General features: G+C 33.3%; 2 protein-coding genes and 1 non-coding gene across 6 annotated transcripts; 2 read left to right on the top strand and 1 right to left on the bottom strand.

Annotated features, from left to right (window-relative positions):
* The first annotated feature begins 2162 nt into the window (after window positions 1-2162).
* Window positions 2163-5080, top strand: LOC145558601 (histone deacetylase HDT1-like). Its single transcript, XM_081619890.1, has 9 exons — window positions 2163-2299; window positions 3164-3234; window positions 3321-3526; window positions 3801-3871; window positions 3946-4061; window positions 4176-4292; window positions 4379-4463; window positions 4566-4686; window positions 4777-5080. The coding sequence occupies exons 1-9, from the start codon at window positions 2281-2283 to the stop codon at window positions 4835-4837; spliced, it is 867 nt and encodes a 288-aa protein (XP_081476016.1). The 5' UTR covers window positions 2163-2280; the 3' UTR covers window positions 4838-5080.
* A 790-nt stretch (window positions 5081-5870) lies between these two features.
* LOC145558599 (splicing factor U2af small subunit B-like) lies at window positions 5871-9717 on the bottom strand. Of its 4 annotated transcripts, none has more exons than XR_014092555.1 (6): window positions 9392-9717; window positions 8161-8247; window positions 7984-8065; window positions 7739-7865; window positions 7094-7654; window positions 5871-7060 (listed from the first exon to the last, which is right to left on the bottom strand). XR_014092555.1 is itself a non-coding variant. In XM_081619888.1 (6 exons), the coding sequence occupies exons 1-5, from the start codon at window positions 9626-9628 to the stop codon at window positions 7213-7215; spliced, it is 975 nt and encodes a 324-aa protein (XP_081476014.1). In that variant the 5' UTR covers window positions 9629-9717; the 3' UTR covers window positions 5871-7085; window positions 7199-7212. The 4 variants fall into 4 exon arrangements, 3 of the variants coding, with proteins under 3 accessions (XP_081476014.1, XP_081476015.1, XP_081476013.1); XM_081619888.1 differs by having other exon boundaries at window positions 5871-7085; window positions 7199-7654; XM_081619889.1 differs by having other exon boundaries at window positions 5871-6277; window positions 7199-7654.
* A 90-nt stretch (window positions 9718-9807) lies between these two features.
* Window positions 9808-9890, top strand: TRNAL-UAA (transfer RNA leucine (anticodon UAA)). Its single transcript has one exon. It is a non-coding gene; the product is annotated as a tRNA-Leu (tRNA).
* Window positions 9891-19598: the final 9708 nt, after the last annotated feature.

The raw sequence follows: 19598 nt of genomic DNA, 5'->3' as shown, positions 1-19598 counted from the left end.
TTTGGTGATTACTTTAGTATATAGTATAGATAGATATTTTATAAAAAGGTATGAACGGTTACAAATTTTAAATATTTGGTAAAAAAAAATCTAAATATCGTAAATTTTGAACATTTAGTAAAAAAAATTTGAACAATCGCAATGCACCATGCTTATACTTTTGATCATTTAATAAAAAAAATCTGAACAATTACAAAATTTGAACATTTAGTAAAACAATCTGAACATCGTAAGAACATTTAGTTAATAAATATGAACAATCGCAATGCACCACACGGTCCACACCTATACTTTTGAACATTTTGTAAAAAAAAATGAACATTGCCAATTCTAAACATTTAGTAAAAAAATCTGAATAATCGCAAATTTGAACATGTAGTATATTAAAATACAACACTATATAAGTATATAATAAACATCAATTTTTCGAAAGAAGTTTACTGACTCGTTATAATTCAATAGTTTTGTAATATAAACAAAACATTTTACTGTATGTAAAATGAATATTTCTTCATTAAATATGAACATATAGCGTGTTCATATTTTTTAACTAAATGTTTTCATTTTTTGTAAAGTGTTCAATTTTTTTTTTTTATTTTTATTTTTTTTAAACTAAATGTTAAAAATGTGAACGTAGTGTACCTATTTATGAAGTAATGCTGCTGCTAGAGGTGCTAATTGAGCACAACAACTCACAAGCAACTTAAACTCAACTCGGTCAGCTCGGTCAAAACTCGACTTGTGTTGGCTCGTACTCGCTCAAATTAGCTCGAAACTCGATAAGTGTACAAGAAATTCATTAACTTTCTATTATTCTATCTCTAAAGATAAGTATTTACCATGAAACTTAATAAATTAAAATTAAAATTAAAATTAATAAACTTGAGGAAAAATTTATGTAAAGAGAAAAAATATAATCAACAAATGTTTGAATTTAAAGAGACCTAAACATCTAAACGAAAAGCTCGTGATCGACTCGATACTTAATGAGAACAGGTCGAGCACCCCTAGGACCCATCGTGCACATAATAATTACTCCCTTTGTGTTTTAATAAGTGTTACAGCTTGACCGGCATATAATTTTAGGCAGTTTAATTAACTTAAATAAAATAAGATGTAAAGATGGGCACGATTCTAGCACGGCACGGCATCCCACCTGCGGGCCGTGGGCCGTGCCGTGAACAAAAATCTGGGAATCGGCACGGGCACGGCATGGATGCCGGCTCGTGGGTCGGCATGCTGACACGACACGTGGCACGGCCCGGCACGACACTCATAATTTTTTTTTTCTATTATATGTATTGTTTTTTTTGCTAAATTAATAAAATTATTTATATAAACTTAAACCTAATTAGATAAATAATTATATAACCTATTAACCTTAATTAAAATAAAGTTGTTCAAAACAAAATATATTAACATTAACATAAACATATATTAAAAACATTATTTATATAAAATTAAGTTGTGCTAAAAAGTATACATATATCGTTTTTTATTTACATTTATTATTATTAAAAAAAATGGCACGGTTTGGCCCGCGGCTCGGCAGGGCACGGCCCGCGAGGCACGTGGGCCGTGCCATGGGCTGGGGTGTGCCAAATTTAGGCACGGCACGGCCCGTCGCGAAGCTGGCCAACACGGCCCGCGGCGGCACGACATGACCTGTTGCCCATCTTTAATAAGAGGTAAGTGGGGTAGTTGGAGTATTAAAAAATTGTGTAAGAAAGATAATAGGGTTAATAGTTTATTGAAAAATAATGAATGTGAGAGGAATAATATAGTAAAAAGTAGTAGTAGGTTTGGGTGAGGAGCGCGAAAAAAGAGAGATATAATACGAAGTATTAAAATGTAGTTTTTTTACCATAACAAAGGAAGTGTATCACTTGTTAAAGCACGGCCAAATTTAACACGGAGGGAGTAATGACCAAACTAACAAAAATGTTTGTTTTTTGATAAACCAAAAATGGTAATGGACACCAAATAGCCTCATTCCTTTAGTCAGCCCACCAAATTTTGCCTAGGCCCCAATTTTAAATCTAACACAGCCCAGTACTAAAACTATTAATTTCCAACAAAAAAAAAAGTTTTTAAAAAAGAAAACCCTAGTGAGGGTAAAATGGGAAACAAAAATAAATAAACAAGAAGCAGAAAAGCTGGACAGCAACTCACCTATATATTCCCTTAAACCCTTCCGCCTCTTTCAAATTCCTCCAAAACGCTCATTTCTCTCTCCTCTTTAAACCCTAAACCCCTATTTTTCATCTTCGATCTTCCGCCATGTCTATGCAATTTTGGGGTATGTTTAATCAAACTCTTCAATTTTTTGTTTGATTTCTTAAATTTCTGGATTTTTTTTGTTGTTTTCGTGTCAATTTTTTTTTTGATTTTGTGTTCGATATTTTTTCGCGGAGTTTTCATTTTTGGTTTTTGTTTATTATTGCTGGAGTTTTATTTGATTGTATGATATTAGCTGTTTTGATTAATGGATTTGTGTTGTTTGTGATTATTTGTGCGTTGATTTTAGGTTTTGGTGTTTTTGATTCAGTGTTCTGTAGTTTTGAAATTCGTGAATATATTCGCTGTTTGTTTGTTGATGATATATGAATTTTCATTTGATTTTATGGTGGTGTTGATATATAACGTGAAATTTCATGATAATTAGTACTGAAATGTAGCGTAAAGTGTGTAAAATAAATTTGTCGAAGTTTTGAAAGTTTGAAATGAACCATAACATAAGGTGTATTTTTCGCAAGTAATCGAACATTTGAAATGAACACAAATATAAGGTGTAAGATTATTATTCTAAAATATAATTAAATCAGGAAAAATTTGATTGCTGGAATGTTGTTTTTTCCGTCACCTATTTAGCTAATTGTTTTAGGTAGTTCATAGTCTCAATTAGATTGAATAGCTCTTATTGCCGAAACCGGTTGTAATTAGGTCAATTTTACCCCATTTTTAGGGGTATGTAGAACTTCAGTTTTCACCTGTTCTGTCATTTCTGTTTGTTTTGGAGTGTTTTTGTTGTGAAAATGAGAATGTATGCCATTTTATGCTTAATGTTATAATGAATGTATGAACGGCATTTCCTTGGCATGTGTATTGCGGCGACAGTAGCTCTTCTAGTGCTAAGTCATTTTGCGCATTTGTAATTGTATAGGTGTTGAGGTTAAGTCCAAGGTGCCTAGCAAGGTGGAACTCGAATTTGGCAATGTCATTCATCTATCTCAGGTACTTGAATTGGTACCTAGAATTCTTGGCTTTGATTGAATGCTGGAGTTTATAGTACGCTTACTTTGGTGTTTCTGTTTTGTCAGGCTACACTAAGTGACGTGAAGAAGGATAACGAGCCTGTAGTGCTTCGTGTCAAGGTAGATGGAAAGGATCATGTTCTTGGAATCCTAAGCCAGTCCACCCCTCAATTGTCCTTCGACTTGGTGTTTGACTCTGAGTTTGAGATCTCGCACAACTTCAAGAATGGAAGCGTTCACTTCTTGGGATACCAGACTGAGATGCCGATGAGATATCCTTGCTAAATTATTTTTAGCTTTAATTTTTTTCGTTGGTCTTATATTGAACATTGCAATTGAAAGTGATTGATGCTCTAAAATTTTAACATATATTAGATGTGCAGAATTAGTTTCTTTGGGTTGTGCAAATAATGTTAGTCTCATACCTGACCTGTTGAATGTGTTGTTCAGGTTTTTTGGTTTATGTTATTCAATTGCTTATAAGAATTTATTTACATATTGACTTGTATTATCTGGCTTCCTTGACTTTGTTTCTTCTTGTGCCACTGATGATGAAATGATGTCTGATGACGACGATGAATCAGATGAAGAGGTTCCAATTTTGCAGCAAGAAAATGGTAGATATTTTTTAGGACAAAGTATTCGAGTTTTGTGTTCATTTGATGCATGGCCTGATGTTATTCTTTCTCAGGAGTAGCCGCTGCTGCAGCTCCTAAGCCAAAGGCCGCTGCAAAGCCTGTCAAAAACGCTCCTGTTGAAGAAGACAGCGATGAAGATGATAGTGATGATGATGACTCTAGTGATGAGGTACCAACTCATAGTCTTACATAGTATTAAGATATGTTAACTGTTGCACACAAGCTAATCTTTCGTTTGTTATGATTGTGGTATATATGTTGACTTGGAGAATTGCTATTGCAGGACATGCCAACACCTTTCAGCAGTGAACTTGGTAGCGACAGCGATGATGATGAAGAGGATGATGATGATGATGATGAGTCAGATGAGGAAGACACACCAGCAAAGGCACCTGCAAAGGTGGGCATTTGTTTTCCTAATTATATAAATATAAATATATAATATAGTTCTATCAAGTTAGCATTATTGATCTTTTTGTGTTTTAGGCTGCATCTGGCAAGAAAAGGCCTAACGCTGATGCTAAGACACCCGAGTCTAAGAAGGCTAAGCTAGTCACTCCCCAGAAAACAGGTTAGCTTTCAATGTCCAGTTTGCAGCATATCTTACTTTTATATACAGTTGCGCATGTTGTATCTTGCTTTGACTGACAATTCCTATGTGATCATCTGCCAGATGGAAAGAAGGGTGCTGCTCACACAGCAACCCCCCACCCGTCGAAGAAAGGTGGCAAGACTCCTGGTGACAAGTCAGCTTCCAAGTCCGCTGGTTCAGTATCGTGCGATTCTTGCAAGAAGTAAGTCTATTCTTGGATTTGTTTACATCTAATTTGTAAACTTGAAATGTCTCTGGTTTGAAGCTGACATGTTGTATCAATGTTTTGCAGGACCTTTAACTCAGACGTCGCTCTGCAATCTCACAACAAGGCCAAGCATTCTGCCAAGTAGAGTGTTGAAATTCATCATTTAAATGGGTTTTTGTATGAATGATTAGTGAAAAGAAGAGGGGAAGGAGCTTAGTCTCAAATTTTGATGTCTTTTTTTGTTTTTTTGGGTCTTCAATTGTTTGTGGGAGGGATGATGTGACTATCTGTCGGAGGATGTTATCTAGATCAGAGTAGAACTTTCAATATTATGTTATTCCTGCAAAATATTTGCTATATCAATGATTAAGTCGAAATTTTATGAGTACTTGTGTTGTGTCGTGCTTGTTTTTACTGTAGTATTATGTCCGTCTGCTTATGGTGTTGCTCATTACCTCCCCCCTCTGAATTGGGGATGTTTTGTTCTTGTCTGTGTTTTGATATTCTACCATTCAGCATTGCAATCTGGGGTTAAACTGTATGATTGAAAAATTGTTCAGATATATAGCATGATTTCATATTAAAAAAAAAGGAATGATTTTGGCAAACAAGAACCACTTTCAGACATTAAGCAAACAGTAAAATGTCAACCCATATGCGAGTCGTAAAAGAAAAAGGTTCACAACCCCTCTTCTCTTCAGATGAAACAACAAGAAACAAGCTTCAGTAATTCCATTCGAAGGCTTTAAACTGGTGATCGAAACTCCTTCAAAGGATAACATACAATATGCAAACAGAACCCTCTAACATTGCCAAAAAATGTTAACCCATATGCGAGTCGTGGTATAAAAAAAAAAAAAAGCAAACACATCTGTTTTGGGGCGTTTTTAACTAGTGTTGATATATATCCTAATATCTACAAGACTACAAGGGCCTAGCTTGGAATTCGTTAATCACTTGCTGCCTAAAAGCAATTTCGTAATATTAGCTTAAACCCCAGTTGAACATTGAACTCAGATACATAAATAATACATAAAATCTGAAGTCAAGAAAACTTAACAAGTCCTAGATTTAACTTCCAGTAATATCACAATCACTACTGTTATTAGCCAAACAAACTTAAATGACATAGAAAAATTTCATCAAACAATAACAACTCCAGTAAGATGGCATTCCTATTGACAAGAAGCAATAAGAAAATTGTTTACTAAATAAACACGATTGGCTCAATTGACATTATGTTTGTCCAGTACAAGCAAGCATCCAATACTAGTATCCTACAGAATTAAATTAGTAAGATTGGCAGTCCTAAACTTCCTGCTAAACCATTGATCTCAAATACAAAACGCTACAAAGTTTAATATCCAACTAAAGCTTAAGATCAAATGAAAAAGAAACAGAATTACATAATTCTTTCAAAACCCTTTAAACCCGATACACCTCTTTCCAAGAACCAGCAACCTGCAACCTACAACCTGCAAACGCAACCCTCCAATATTTCCAAAAATAGATCACCTGTACACAAAAATTCCACCATAAGCTCTGGTTAAAAAGATGCTTGTTCCTGAAGCAGGAAAAACTGCACCTGCAAAACTCATTTAAACGTAAGATCTTGACCGAGGATATATTATTGAGGAGGATAAAACCTAAAAAAAAAACCATGTGAGAAACTTTGCTGTCACTACTCTGGAAGTGCTGTGGCTTATTCCTGACTGTATCAAATAAGGGTTTTTCTTTTTAAAAACCAGACTAAACAGAATTATGACCATGGACCATTATAAGACAAAAAAATTATGCAGCAAAAAAGCATTATAGAGCATTAAGTAACAATGACGAGATTTTTCATCTAAAATATTTTGTAACTTAATGACACAACAGGATGTCAAACAAAGATTTAACCAATGTACAAGTTACAATGAAAGATGACTATTAGGAGATATTGGACAGCAAGGTTAAGCCTGCACATTCTACCACAGAAAAAACATACGCAAAGAAAGATGCAAACATAAAATTTTAAGATAAGTTTGATTAGAGGGCAAGATAAAAAGTTAAAAATGGACACAATGGAATTTTTGCAAAAAAATCTTTTGATAGAGAAGAGAATGGTATGATACTAAACATGAAATTAGGAAGACAAATCTGAATCAGAGTTCTGTCTATATAATTTTGCCTTTAAAAGAAGTCACAGAACAAACAATTAATATGCATGCAACACTAGACAAAATTAACAGCTCCGTCAGAATAATAATATGATGAATTAAAGATTGAAAAAGGAAATTTAGAGAAGAAAACATTTTGAACACAACATGCATCATGCAATATGAAAGAAGTTTGTTAATAAAAAGGAGAAACACATCACATTCCATATGTGACCTAAGTGTGAACCTGCACACCTGCACATTGGAAAATGGGCTGTAAGAAAAATTTAATTAAACTTTTGGACTAAGCCATTGTGAGTAATCTTTAACTAGCCACACCATGAATAAATATATAGTGAGAAACGAACCATGTCCAAGTTAATCAATATCCCTCCTGATGAGTTTGTTGTACTGGCTGCTGGAATCCATAGTTTTCTTCACCATTGCATGCACCTTCATTGTAATAGACATCATTACTGTTGCCAGCATCAGTCTGCATCTTAGCAGCCTCTTCCTTTTCCCTATTCCATTGCTCAATTTTTGCTCGCCTTTCTTCACTACCTTCCCTGCTAGGGCTTCTTCTGTCCCTCTTACTAGCAGGACTTCTGCTTCTTCCCCGCCTGTGATCAGGGCTAGTGCTTCTATGCCTCCTGCTTCTACTTTCATAATAGCTATCCCTATCATCATGTCTTTTGCTGCTATGACTACGCCCATGGTGTCGGTCATCATAGTCATAGCTTCTGCGTCTGTATGGACTTCTACTACGGCTTCTGCTTCTGCTATGTCTTCTTCTATACCTCCCAAACAATTGACGCCTCAACTCCCTGACCATACACATTCAAAAATTAACACAGGCTCCAGCAATACATACAGCTGAAAGAATATCAACAAGACACCATTGAACTTACCTGCTGATCCTCTTCAGATGCATAAAGTTACAATATCCACCTCGATTGCAATTATTTTCTTCATATTGCCTGCAAGTTGCTTCGCGAAAATCTGTGACTGGAGAGAAGTCTACGATAATAGGACGACCTACATAGCACATATCAACTGCATTAATATAATATATGATTCATTATCTATATAAAACCCAGAAAAGGCTTCCAAAGCAAGATTCTAACAAGGCTTAAAAGTAAAAATAGTATAATACCAGCATAGAATCTCCCAGTTAAATTACGATGTGCATTAGCAGCTTCTTCTTCTTCCCTGTACTGAACATAAACATTGCCCACCTGACAAAGGTTGGATGAAACAGCACAACTAAGATTTTGGCTGCACATTTCAAAATTATGGCTAGACGAAATGTAAATGTGATAAACATACTTACCATATGGTCAGCCAGATTGTCACAGATATTTAGAGACTCAATTTCTCCATATTTGTTTAATTCCTCAAATAGATCTTCGTAAAAATCCTAAGAGTTCATACCAAAATAAAAATAATCAGGGCCAAGAGACAAAATGTTATCCGACTTAATTATTTGCTTGTAGAAGAATTACAAGTGCTAAATTCCAGTTCAAAGTATCTATCACATTAAACTTGGACACCATAAAACAATATGATTCTTGAATAATTCAATTTAGAATATCCATTAAAGTATCTATACTATCAAGATACTGAGTTATTGACTACCTAAAAAAGTTGCAAGTAAACAATAAGGTCCATAACACACAAGCATTCAACTAACATTATGTCCTCGAAAAAATAATACATTTCCTTTTCCCCTATGGTCATCCTCTTGGTACAAAATTCCAATATTCTTAGCAGCAATGTAACTACATCAACTGAACAAGCACCCAATCACAATTTCTCTCAATCCCCGAAAAACAACGATCTTTCTTGTTACCAACGCCAAGTAAGTTTCTTAAATTACAATATTAAAGCCTCCACAATCCTCTTATACAAGCAATCAAGCACACAACACAACAGGTTATCGCTAAGAAATCAGCTCACCATAACTTTAATTTATCATAATTTCCCAAAAGAAAACCCAACATTACACATTAATACAATCAATTAACTAATCCGCAAGCAAAATTAGACTGCTTTCACTATCTTATTTATTTTCTAACACGAAACAGAACCGATTAATCAATCAATAATAAATAGTAAGAACAGCATAGTTTTAGATTTTAGATTATCCAAAACCAGGAACAAATTATAAAACAACCACAAAAATTTGAGGAAATTTTGTAACTTAAGATTAACACAAACAATAAACAATCAATCAATCAACTGTAAAACTTTTAACTTATAATTTTTAATAAACACAGCCAAAAACAATCAATTATCAGCTGCAAAACTTTAATAAACGCATGATTTTAGATTAACACGAAGCGAAGTAGCAAAACAAATCAATAAATCAAATTCAAAACTTTCACAATTCACAAATTTAGATTGATGCAAACCGAAAATAATCAAATAATCAACTGCGAAAATTTTGAAATCATTTTAAAATCAATCATGCTGCAAACTTTAAATCCAAAATTAACACGTAATTTAAGATTTACACAAACCAAAAACAATCAATAAAAAAAAAAATCAAACTAAAAAATTACCTCAAAATGTTCCTGAATTTTGCGAGGATCAATAGGATTACCCTGAGCATCAACACCAGGAGTAATCATATCAGGACGTTGATACATATTAGACAACAAAAGCGTAGGACTAATACTAGGCTTAGTATGAAGCCTTGAACATCGATCGCCATGTCTGCATGCTCCGATCTTAAAGTAGAAAGGACAATTAACTCTATCTTTCTCAGTACCAAAAATGGAGGCCAAGTTTTTCGCCATAGTTGAGAATTGAGATTGATCTAGGGTTTGTTGTCGTTCTGCTTGGTTTTTTTGTCACTGTTTGTGTAGAAGATTGAAGAACATGAAATTGGATTTAATAAGTTGTATGGTTTCTGGATAGTTCTATGATTCGGTTTTTTTTGTTTATGATGTTTGATTGTGAAAAAGTAAACATATCAGCTAGTTTGCCCGAGTGGTTAAGGGGGCAGACTTAAGATCTGCTGCACATAAGTGCGCGTGGGTTCGAACCCCACAGCTAGCATCAAAAACGGATATTTTTTTTAAAAAGAGTAATATTTAATATAAAATATTAAATATAATAAGTTAAAATAAAATATATATTATATAAATAATATAAAATATATCATTTGATATAAAATATATTATAAAAACAATATAATAGTGAATATGGACTAAATATTCCTCAAGATACTTCGGTGGCCGGCGTACCATTTAGCACATATAATTCAAAAGGTGGTTCTATAGATAGCAAATAGTTGACAAAATTGTATTACTTTGCACATACCGTTAATAGTTAGGATTATTTGACAAAATTGTATTACTTTGCACATACCGTTAATAATGGTTTCTACATTTTTTTAATTCTCTTCATTACGATATATACTACTTTTGCAGTTCTGCTTTCCATCTCCTTATAAAATTCTCCCCTTCTTATAATCCTCCTCCATCCCATCATAAGACTTCGATATCTTGGCGGTACAATGAGCCAAGGGGCTATGCAGAACCACAATATGCAACAAGATGCCAATAACCGGACAAGGATTCTCTTTGCATGGGGGATGACTTGTGAATAGCATCGGTCACTTTAAGTTAAGATGCGCTCAAAACCCTAGAATGTGATTAAGGCCGAGAGAACTAAAATATGTTTAGGTGAAAACATAAATGTTAAAAGTTAGGGTCTTATGGAAGGAAAAGGTGTGTAGTAGTATTATTGTTAAGTGTTAACAAGAGTATGCATTCTCTTCTTGAACTATAAAATCCGGAAAATCGGAAGATTCAACAACTAATGAATTGTTTTTGAATCAAGCAAAGATTGTGCTTGCTCTAAAAAAAGCTAAGCGGTCGATATACTCAAGATTCTTTAGATTTATATTACAAACTAAAACTAAATATAAAGCAATGCCTGTTTTGTATCATAGTAGCACCATAAACACAAAAAGAAAAAAGAAAAAAAAATCTACATTATTTTTATTCTCTTCATTATGATACTTCCTACTTCTGCTTCTCCACCCCCATTTCTTTCTAATCTTCCACCTCCCCTTCTTATTATAATCCTCTTCCCCCATCATCAGACTTTGCTATCTTAGCGCTACTATGCAATGCCCCGACCCAAGGGGCTATGCAGAGTCACAACATGCAATAAAGTCTCAACAACTAACCGAACAAGCTAGGATTATCTTTGCATGATGGATGAAATGTAGATAGCACTGGTCACTCTAAGTTAAGATGCACCTCATAATCTTACAATGCAAGTGCATTACAGGTAGTATGATACTCGTAGTATTTATATACAAATTGTTACAATTTTAATTATTATTTATACTCGGATTATTTCTTCTAAATAGTACAAATTGTTACAATTTTATAACTTATACTTCATGCAAAATAGTTTCTTGCAAATGACATGGCCATATATTGGTCACGCTTTCAACAAAGTAACATCAATTTTTGGAAACATGAGTAAGTGACATGGGTCTTGTTCAAGTTTACCACTCGTAACTTATTTTCAAAACAACTAACATAGAATTGACAATAAACCATGCACCTGCACTTCTATCAAAATGGAAGATAGTGAATTTTACAAACTACATATTTGATATTTACTTAGATTTTTGAAAGTTTTTATGTTCTAATTATATGTCCTTTGGTTATAGGTATTAGTCCTCCCACTATGGCAAATATTTTACATTGGTATATGATAGGAATAACCAATAGTGTTCCCTATGACAAAAATTTTCAAATTACTCCATAGATGATATGCACGACAACCTTCACCACCAAGTATCTGGTGGAGCTTTGCTTTTGTGTTGATTCGCTAAATAATGTTATCCGTTGCCCCATATCAGCCCGCAACAAAATTTCTAGTTGTGGGAATAGTTTACATAATACAATTATTTTGTATACTCCTTATTTAGAATTATATATATTAGTCTACTAGATACGATTAATGAACAAGATGTAATAAGACTAATAATCTAGGTTTTTTTTAATGATTTTTTTGAAAGGTGACTAATAATCTAGTTATTAAAGCAGTTGATATGAACATTTTTTTTTCTCATAGCGTTCTAAATCCTTGAATAAATCGTCTCTTCTCTAACTATTTATAATGTGATTAATGTCTATTATATATTGTACTATGTAATTCTTACTCTTTGTTTACATCCCATTAGTATTTTTTAGCCATGTGTTAGTTTATGTACTCTGTAATTCTTACTCTTTATTTACTCTGTATTAAGTTTTGTTAGCCATGTGTTAGTTCATGTACTCTGTAATTCTTACCCTTTATTTACTCTATTAATTTTGTTAGTCTTGTAAAAAATAAAAAAAAATTGGTTAGTCACGTGTTAGTTGTTGTACTCCGTAATAATACTTACCCTTTATTTATTCCGTATTAATTTTGTTAGCCATGTGTTATTTCAAGTGACTTCCTTGCAAAAGCCATGACTTTCACGATTATAAACAAATCATTAGTGAGCAGAATATATTAGCTTAACAGAAAATTTGCAATCACTTTTTTTAATTGACGTAAACATGCAATTAAATTAGAACCTATTATTTTGGATTTTTCTTTAATTATACCAACATAAAAAAGGCAACTACGGAGTCTTTTTTAAACCCTATTAGCGGTTGTTTATTAAAAACTAAAAAAATTATAAATTAAATGCAATCTCGTGGCGGAGGTAATGTGTAATCTGTGTATTCTAGCCAATCAGAATGCAGAGATAGTAGGTGGCTAACTTGAGGCAAATTGGAGGTGGTGCGTATAATTAAAAAAAATCGCAGTTAATGCTATATTAACGAAATACAGTAGGCTAATTTTGCATTGGTCATAAATAAAATTTTAGGTACTACATTGTAGTGAATCTTAGAGCATCCACATTCACTGGAAATTAGGGTCCCCATTTGACAAAAATATTGAAAATAGGGCATGATTGCTAAATAAAACCTCTCTTTACTTAACCCACCCTCTCAATTCAAAAAACCTAATTTTACCCTTTAATTTGCTTTTCGTTTTTCTTTATATGATCTTTCCCATTCATGTTTCTCTCCTCCACATAGTTATCAATTAATTAATTAAATTTAATTAGCATCACTAACATCAAGTTCACATATAAGGAAAAAAAATTACACAACATAGTCTACATAGATTAGGAATCGACTTATTTGATCATAAGATTTCATATAGTTGGGACAAAATAGTGTCCACTATTTCATACAATTTGTGTGAAACAATGAATATTATTTTGTTCAATTTGTATGATATAGTGGTTACCACTTTCTTCAAATTGTGTGATATAGAAATCCCTATTCCATTCAACTTGCACGAAAATCTCTAATTTTCAAATAAATTATATTGTTTGCTATTCTTACATAGCAATGAAAACTGCTCTTACAATGAATATGGGGTAATGGTGTTGAATTAGTAGTCTACGATGTAGGGTCATACTTAAATTAATATGAATAGACTTTATGCCCATATTATATACTTGTATTTCACAGTCATGCGCAATTCATTTATCTTTTAATTTTTCCGTTAATCGCTATAAAGAGAACTATCCCCTATTCCTCTTTTTATATTACTAGGCCTCTTAGCAAGAAAGAGGAATATGAAATAGTGATTGAATAGTAAAAGTAAGGGGTTGGGAGGTTACGTTAGTAAAGAGAGGTTACGTTTACAAAATATTTTTGAGAGGTTAATCTAATGGGAAGCCTTCAAAAAAATAGGTGAGCCCGGCCAATTTGCATAGTTGGATGCCAAATAAAAGGGAGAAAAGGTGGTGGGGTATAAAAAATAAGAGGGAGAAAAAGTGGTGAAGTATGGAAACATAGGAGAGATCGCATTAATTGGTCAACCGAACATTAGCAAAGTGACACGCTGTGAAATTTTGTTCAAGTTTTAATGGATATTTAATGGAGAATAAAGGAATGCTTCTAGAAGTCATGATTCTCATGAAGAAGAAGAAAATAAAAACTTATGCGGACTTAGTTCACAATAACGTTATTGTGGATTCAAGGTATATACGAGCGCAACTGACATTATTGAATATATTGACCCAATTGTAACATAGTGATTTACTGATCTTTATTAAAGGTGTGTGACCTTTGATATTATTGTGAGCCTGAATTAATACACACATTTCATACGCTCAGCCGATGTTATGTTAAACATGCCCTGTATATTTAAACTTTCATTAAAAAAAATTAGTCTTTTATAACCTTTAATTATAATATCACAATGATTTCATTTTAACGTAATAACATTTATTTTGACATAGTAAAAAAATTTGTTTGTAATAATACAACGACCTTAATGTCTTTAATATTAACGGTCCACGATAAATTAATGTAAGTCAAAACTATTTAGAGTGTGTATATGAAGAATGGAGGAAGAAAAGGGGAGAAAATTGCAGTGCCACCGCCAACTAAATAAGGAGCTAATTCAAGTTTATCAGCACGAGAAACAAGTCTCGTTTATCAAGGGGCTACGTCGTCATTTCCTTTGGGAAAGTAAGGGCAATTCTGACAATTGATGGTAACTGGTTTGGGCAGAAGTTAACTTCAAATTTCGTTGACTGTTAACTTGAATTTTGTTGACCGTGGGACGACGTTACTCGTGCAACTTTCTCTCTCCTCAGTAAAATTTCTCTCTCCTCAGTAAAAAGTTCCTCTCTCTCTTAAGGAGTATCACCATTATCGGTTTATCACCATTGGAGTCGATCTTTACACCTACAATTAAGTCGTGAAATTTTCAGAGGACTTGAGTCGATCTTTGCACCTGTAAGAACTTGTACCTGGCAATCCACCGTTGTTTGGAGCGAATTGGAGATTTCTTATAGCTTATTGCAACTGGTTTTAAACCAATTTTCTATTTAAATGTCATTTGATTGCGATTGGGATATCTAGTTAGGGTTGCAGAATCAATTCTAGTTAGGGGTTACGAATTAATGTTATTATTTGAATGAATCAATTATTTGCAATGGCGCGGGTTCTAGTTAGGTTTTCCGAATTAATGTTATTATTTAAGTGAATCAATTTGGTGGACTTCTATTTTGTTTTCGAATTAATGTCGCTGAATCAATTGTTTGCAATATCAGTGTCATTATCATATCTCGTTATTGTGTTTATTTCATCTGAGTACATCATGCGAATATTAAATATAGTTAGCTAAATTGTGAGTTTTTGGTGTTCTTATGTTGTCTGAAGTATTTGTAATATGGTAATAATTGGACTGAAAAGTGGAGGTGTGGAAGGTGGTGTATTTATTTAATAAAAATACGCAAGTATACTAATTTCAATTTCCATTTTTTTTTTTGTTTTTTAGAATTTTTAAAATGAATATTATATTTCGTGGGTGTTTTGAATTTTGTATGTATTTATTGTGTTTTTGAATGATTGGTTGAATGTCATGTTTTTGGATAGATTTTCATGGGGTGGGGTGTGGTATGTTGGCTAACTGAGTAAAAAGATGTGAGTTTGAGAACTAATACATTTCTAATTCTAAAATTTCTAAAAAGAATTTTTTGTTTTGATCTTGAAATTTTTCCATATATTGAATTTACTTCATCCTATACAATGAACCTGCTCAAACTTGATAATAAATCTTGAAAATGAACAAAGAATCAAATAATAAATCCAAAAACACATTCCATGTATTGATATTCAATATTGGACCGTTTAGTGGAGGTGTGGAAGGTGATGTATTTATTTTATAAAAATACGCAGGTATATGTGTTATTGTCCCTCCTAAATTACAACAATGGATATCGCACATTTAAAAGAAGATTGTTCCTGTGTTGATCTTGAGTTGGTATATAGCTTCATTTCTTTTTTGATTTAGTTAGATTAATCAATTAATTGATTTAGTTATCAATGTTTACCTGATGTTCTAGGTACTTGGTTGGTTTACCAAAAGGAAAAGGCATATTGATTAGGTATTGTGTATATGCACCCAGTAAGTATGTTATAGTTGGAAATGGTAGTGTACTTTTAATCTAATAATTGTGTGAGAAAAGGCTGACAGCGTGAGGTGTTGTAACACCCCAATAATTCTCTCTTAAAAACCTGTGAGAAACCTGTATATAACCTGAACAATTTCAAGAGAAAAACTAGCGTGCTACCGCCACGTGTTCAAACGTTAAGGCTATCTCAGAAATTTGCAGCGGAAAACCAAAACAGTTATAAATAAACTTCAAAACAAAAGAATTAAATCAAAATAAGTGTTACAAGTTGGAACCATTAAGGCCCTTATTCAAAACCCAATAAAAGTAGTAAGTGATTAAATCCAGTGTTCAAACAAATTCAAACCCAACAGAATTAGTGTCAAATAAAATCGAATTAAAATAAATTCAAACTTGCAAAAGAAATAAAATGCAAACAACCAACTCTCTACTCAAGATCCCAATATTACAAGTGTAAAAATTGGATCGTCATAGGTCATTGAAAGGCGAAGGCCATGACCAAAGAAAGACACACAAAAATCACGCAGTCAGCAAAGCCGAGTACATACAAGCTGCGAAATAAATTAAGAAAATACCTAACATGCTACTAATAATCAAGCACAAGCATCATTAAATACAAACTCAATTCATGACTCGATTATCAAATTTATTAAGACCTCACTAATTGATATTGACTGACTCATTTATTTATTTCATTGGATTTAGCAATAGACAAGGTTGTCCAACCCATGTCCCATTTGGAACATCAATAAAAGAAAAACTCCATGCCTCCTTTCGAAAACATCAATAAACATCCAACGAACATGGGCGCGACTCCGTGACCGTAGTTAGTATGAGATCTCACCTAACTCCTAGTTTTAGAAAAATAATATTTGAAATAGGAGACTCGTAGATCAGACGACCTCGATAAAAGTACACGGCTAATACCCCATGTACCCCAACCCCTGATTGTCATTACTCCAGATGTGCACCATTCTAGAGTTTTATTGCTCATCCATCTTGCACTTTACGTGATTTACCGATTTTTTAGACTTGGTGATGACTCATATACATTTCAATACAAACATCCCAAAAACAATTACATCAAACATGGCAAATTCTCAATTTAGATTCTTGATTTATTAGTGATAAACAACATTTATTAATTATTCCATTACTACCTCGGTGTATAAACACCTTGAGTGCATAAGGCACCCCAAAAACCTTAACCTCGTCTTACAAGACTTGAATTTCTCCTTTACTCATCCTGTTTACATAATCATGAATGAGTAATAATTTGATCTTTACACCAATCACATACCTTTGCCTTTAAGCGCACCTTGCATAATTAAAACACAAATAATACTTGGATTATAAACTAGTGCACATCATTTGAAATTCACAATGTATAACCAGAAAATTTAACCAAGTCAATCCTATACATGATACTAAGTTCTCGATCCGTCCTTAAACATGCACCTACAAGCAAGGTTTCGTAACTTGTACGTACCTTGTGTAAACAATCCGGTTGGCCACTTTAAAACTAGAAGTCGCCTTCTACAAAGTCCTCTCCTAAACCAAACAATTAGAAATAAATCAATACCAAAGCAATTAAAATTACAGCAATACTAAACTACTTTAAAACCTCTTAAATCATCAAAATAAAGCCTTTAAATTGTCCCCAATAATCAAAGTTAGTAATATAACATCCCAACTTTAAGTTTATATGTTAGAATTATGAAAATATAGTGTTTTATATCAAATTACAGCAACTTTAAAGTGGGTAAATAAATCTGGAATTTTGTTTTAAGTATATAAAATAACCCCGTAAGCATAATTACTTGAAATAGTCATTATATAGCAAGTTAGCGTGTTAAAAACCCAAGAATATATCAATTCAATGCAATTAGAGGCTTCAAAATAAAAGGTATGAAATCTGAAAATTATTTAAAGTTAGAATTTAAAGTTCAAATCTTTTTCAATCACAAAATACTCACAATAACTATTTTAAAGGTTTAGAAGCATAAAAACATGAAATTAACACCACTTGTTCATAAAAATTAAAACTTTAATAAATCTGAAAATTTATATATGATAAAATAATTATACTTTAATGTAATTTAAACATAGTATGATTAGATGACTTGATTAACACGTTATCAAGCCCTAAAACATGAAAAATCAATACTTTAAACCCTAAATTCATACATATACCAAATCTGAAATTTTATTTAATAATTTAGACATACGAAACCCATAAATTTATAATCTTTTGTAATTTATACATACTATTAAAGCCTAATAACAATAATTTTATAATTGAAATCAAATAAAAATTGAAGCTTTAATCAAAATAACAAGAAAATAAAGGAAGAGAAAGCAAGAGGAAAGAGAAGAGAGGAGAGGCGGACTGGCTGTGCGGCTGGCTGGAGGGCGGCGCGGCGGTCAGGCGGTGGCCGGAGTGGTGGTGCGTCGGTCCTGGGGCAGCGGCAGCGGCAGTTTCATTTTTTTTTTAGTGTGTTCGTGAAAGCAGGGAGAAGGAGGAGGAAGGTGAAAGCTTTTCTCCTTTTTTTTTACGTGAGAAGGAGGAGAAGTGTAAGGGTTTTGAGGGTTTTATTTGGGCTTTGGGTTTCCTAATTAGATTAGGAGTAACATTTGGGTTTTGGGCTATAATGTTAAAATTGTTTGTAAATTAGTAAAATATATTAGTTTACTTAAATTTTTTCATAAAAAATAATTTATTTAATGAAACTGACATAAAAATATTTGTAAGAATAATATATAAATAAATTATGATTAAGTTAAAAATATGGGGGATTACAGGTGTGGGAAGCTTGGACCATTGCACCCAGAGATGTTTAAGGTAACTGTGGTTTATTAGATGGGTTTTTTGCTTACGTTGTCTACAAGAGTCGTTTATTAGTGAATTATAGTCACCTTCGACTTGTTCATAGGATAACATCTTGACCGTTGGAGGGGCAGTAAAAGGCCGGGGGGAAGTTTTGAAACATTTTGCTCGTGGTAGCTCTAAGGTTTGTTGCCTACTCTGTTGATGTATGTGCCATAATTTGTTTTGGTCTTTGGGGCTATAATAAAATACCCGTTTGATGATGTACAGGCACCCAACTTGACATGCCGTATAGAGTCATTTGGTAGAATTTGTCAAAAGTTTGATGGAAGACGTTGGAGGTGGGTAAATGAAATGGGATTTGGTGGTTTAACGCATCTTGCCTCGTCAGGCATGCAATTACCCAGGCAATTGGCATATTGGTTGTTGACTCGTGTTAATCCTGTTAGTAAAATTCTTATATCTCCAGATGGTAAGGAATTTAGTCTGTCTCCTAATCAAGTGTATTGGGTGTTGGCCTTGGAATGATGGTGGGAAGACAGTCCCTACAAAGAAGAATATAACATCAAAATTAAAAGACAAGGTTGAAGCAATATGGAGCAAGTATGGGCAGTCGTGGGAAACTAGGTGTAATGGTTATGAGGGTAAGGTTTATACTAATAAGGGAATATCTGTGAATCCTAGGCTGATGGAACGACTGGAGGGTGAGTGGATGGAGGGTGAGGAAGTTGAATTCAAGACTATGTTTCTATTGATGTCCCTCCACATGGTACTATGTCCAACCCAATCACCTAGACTTTTAGCCGATCTTGTTCCTATGCTGACATGTGCACAAGATTGCATGGATTATGATTGGTGTGGGTTGGTGGTTTCAAAGTTATTAGGTAGTGTATCATCCTTTGCGCGTAAGTTTTATGTTAATGGTTATGCTAGAGGATCTGGA

This window comes from Chenopodium album, chromosome 9 (genome assembly GCF_948465745.1).
Source record: "Chenopodium album chromosome 9, dcCheAlbu1.1, whole genome shotgun sequence".
Taxonomy (NCBI): Eukaryota; Viridiplantae; Streptophyta; class Magnoliopsida; order Caryophyllales; family Amaranthaceae; genus Chenopodium; species Chenopodium album.
The sequence above is the reverse complement of the archived record's forward strand: the minus strand, read 5'-3'. Positions and strand labels throughout refer to the sequence as shown.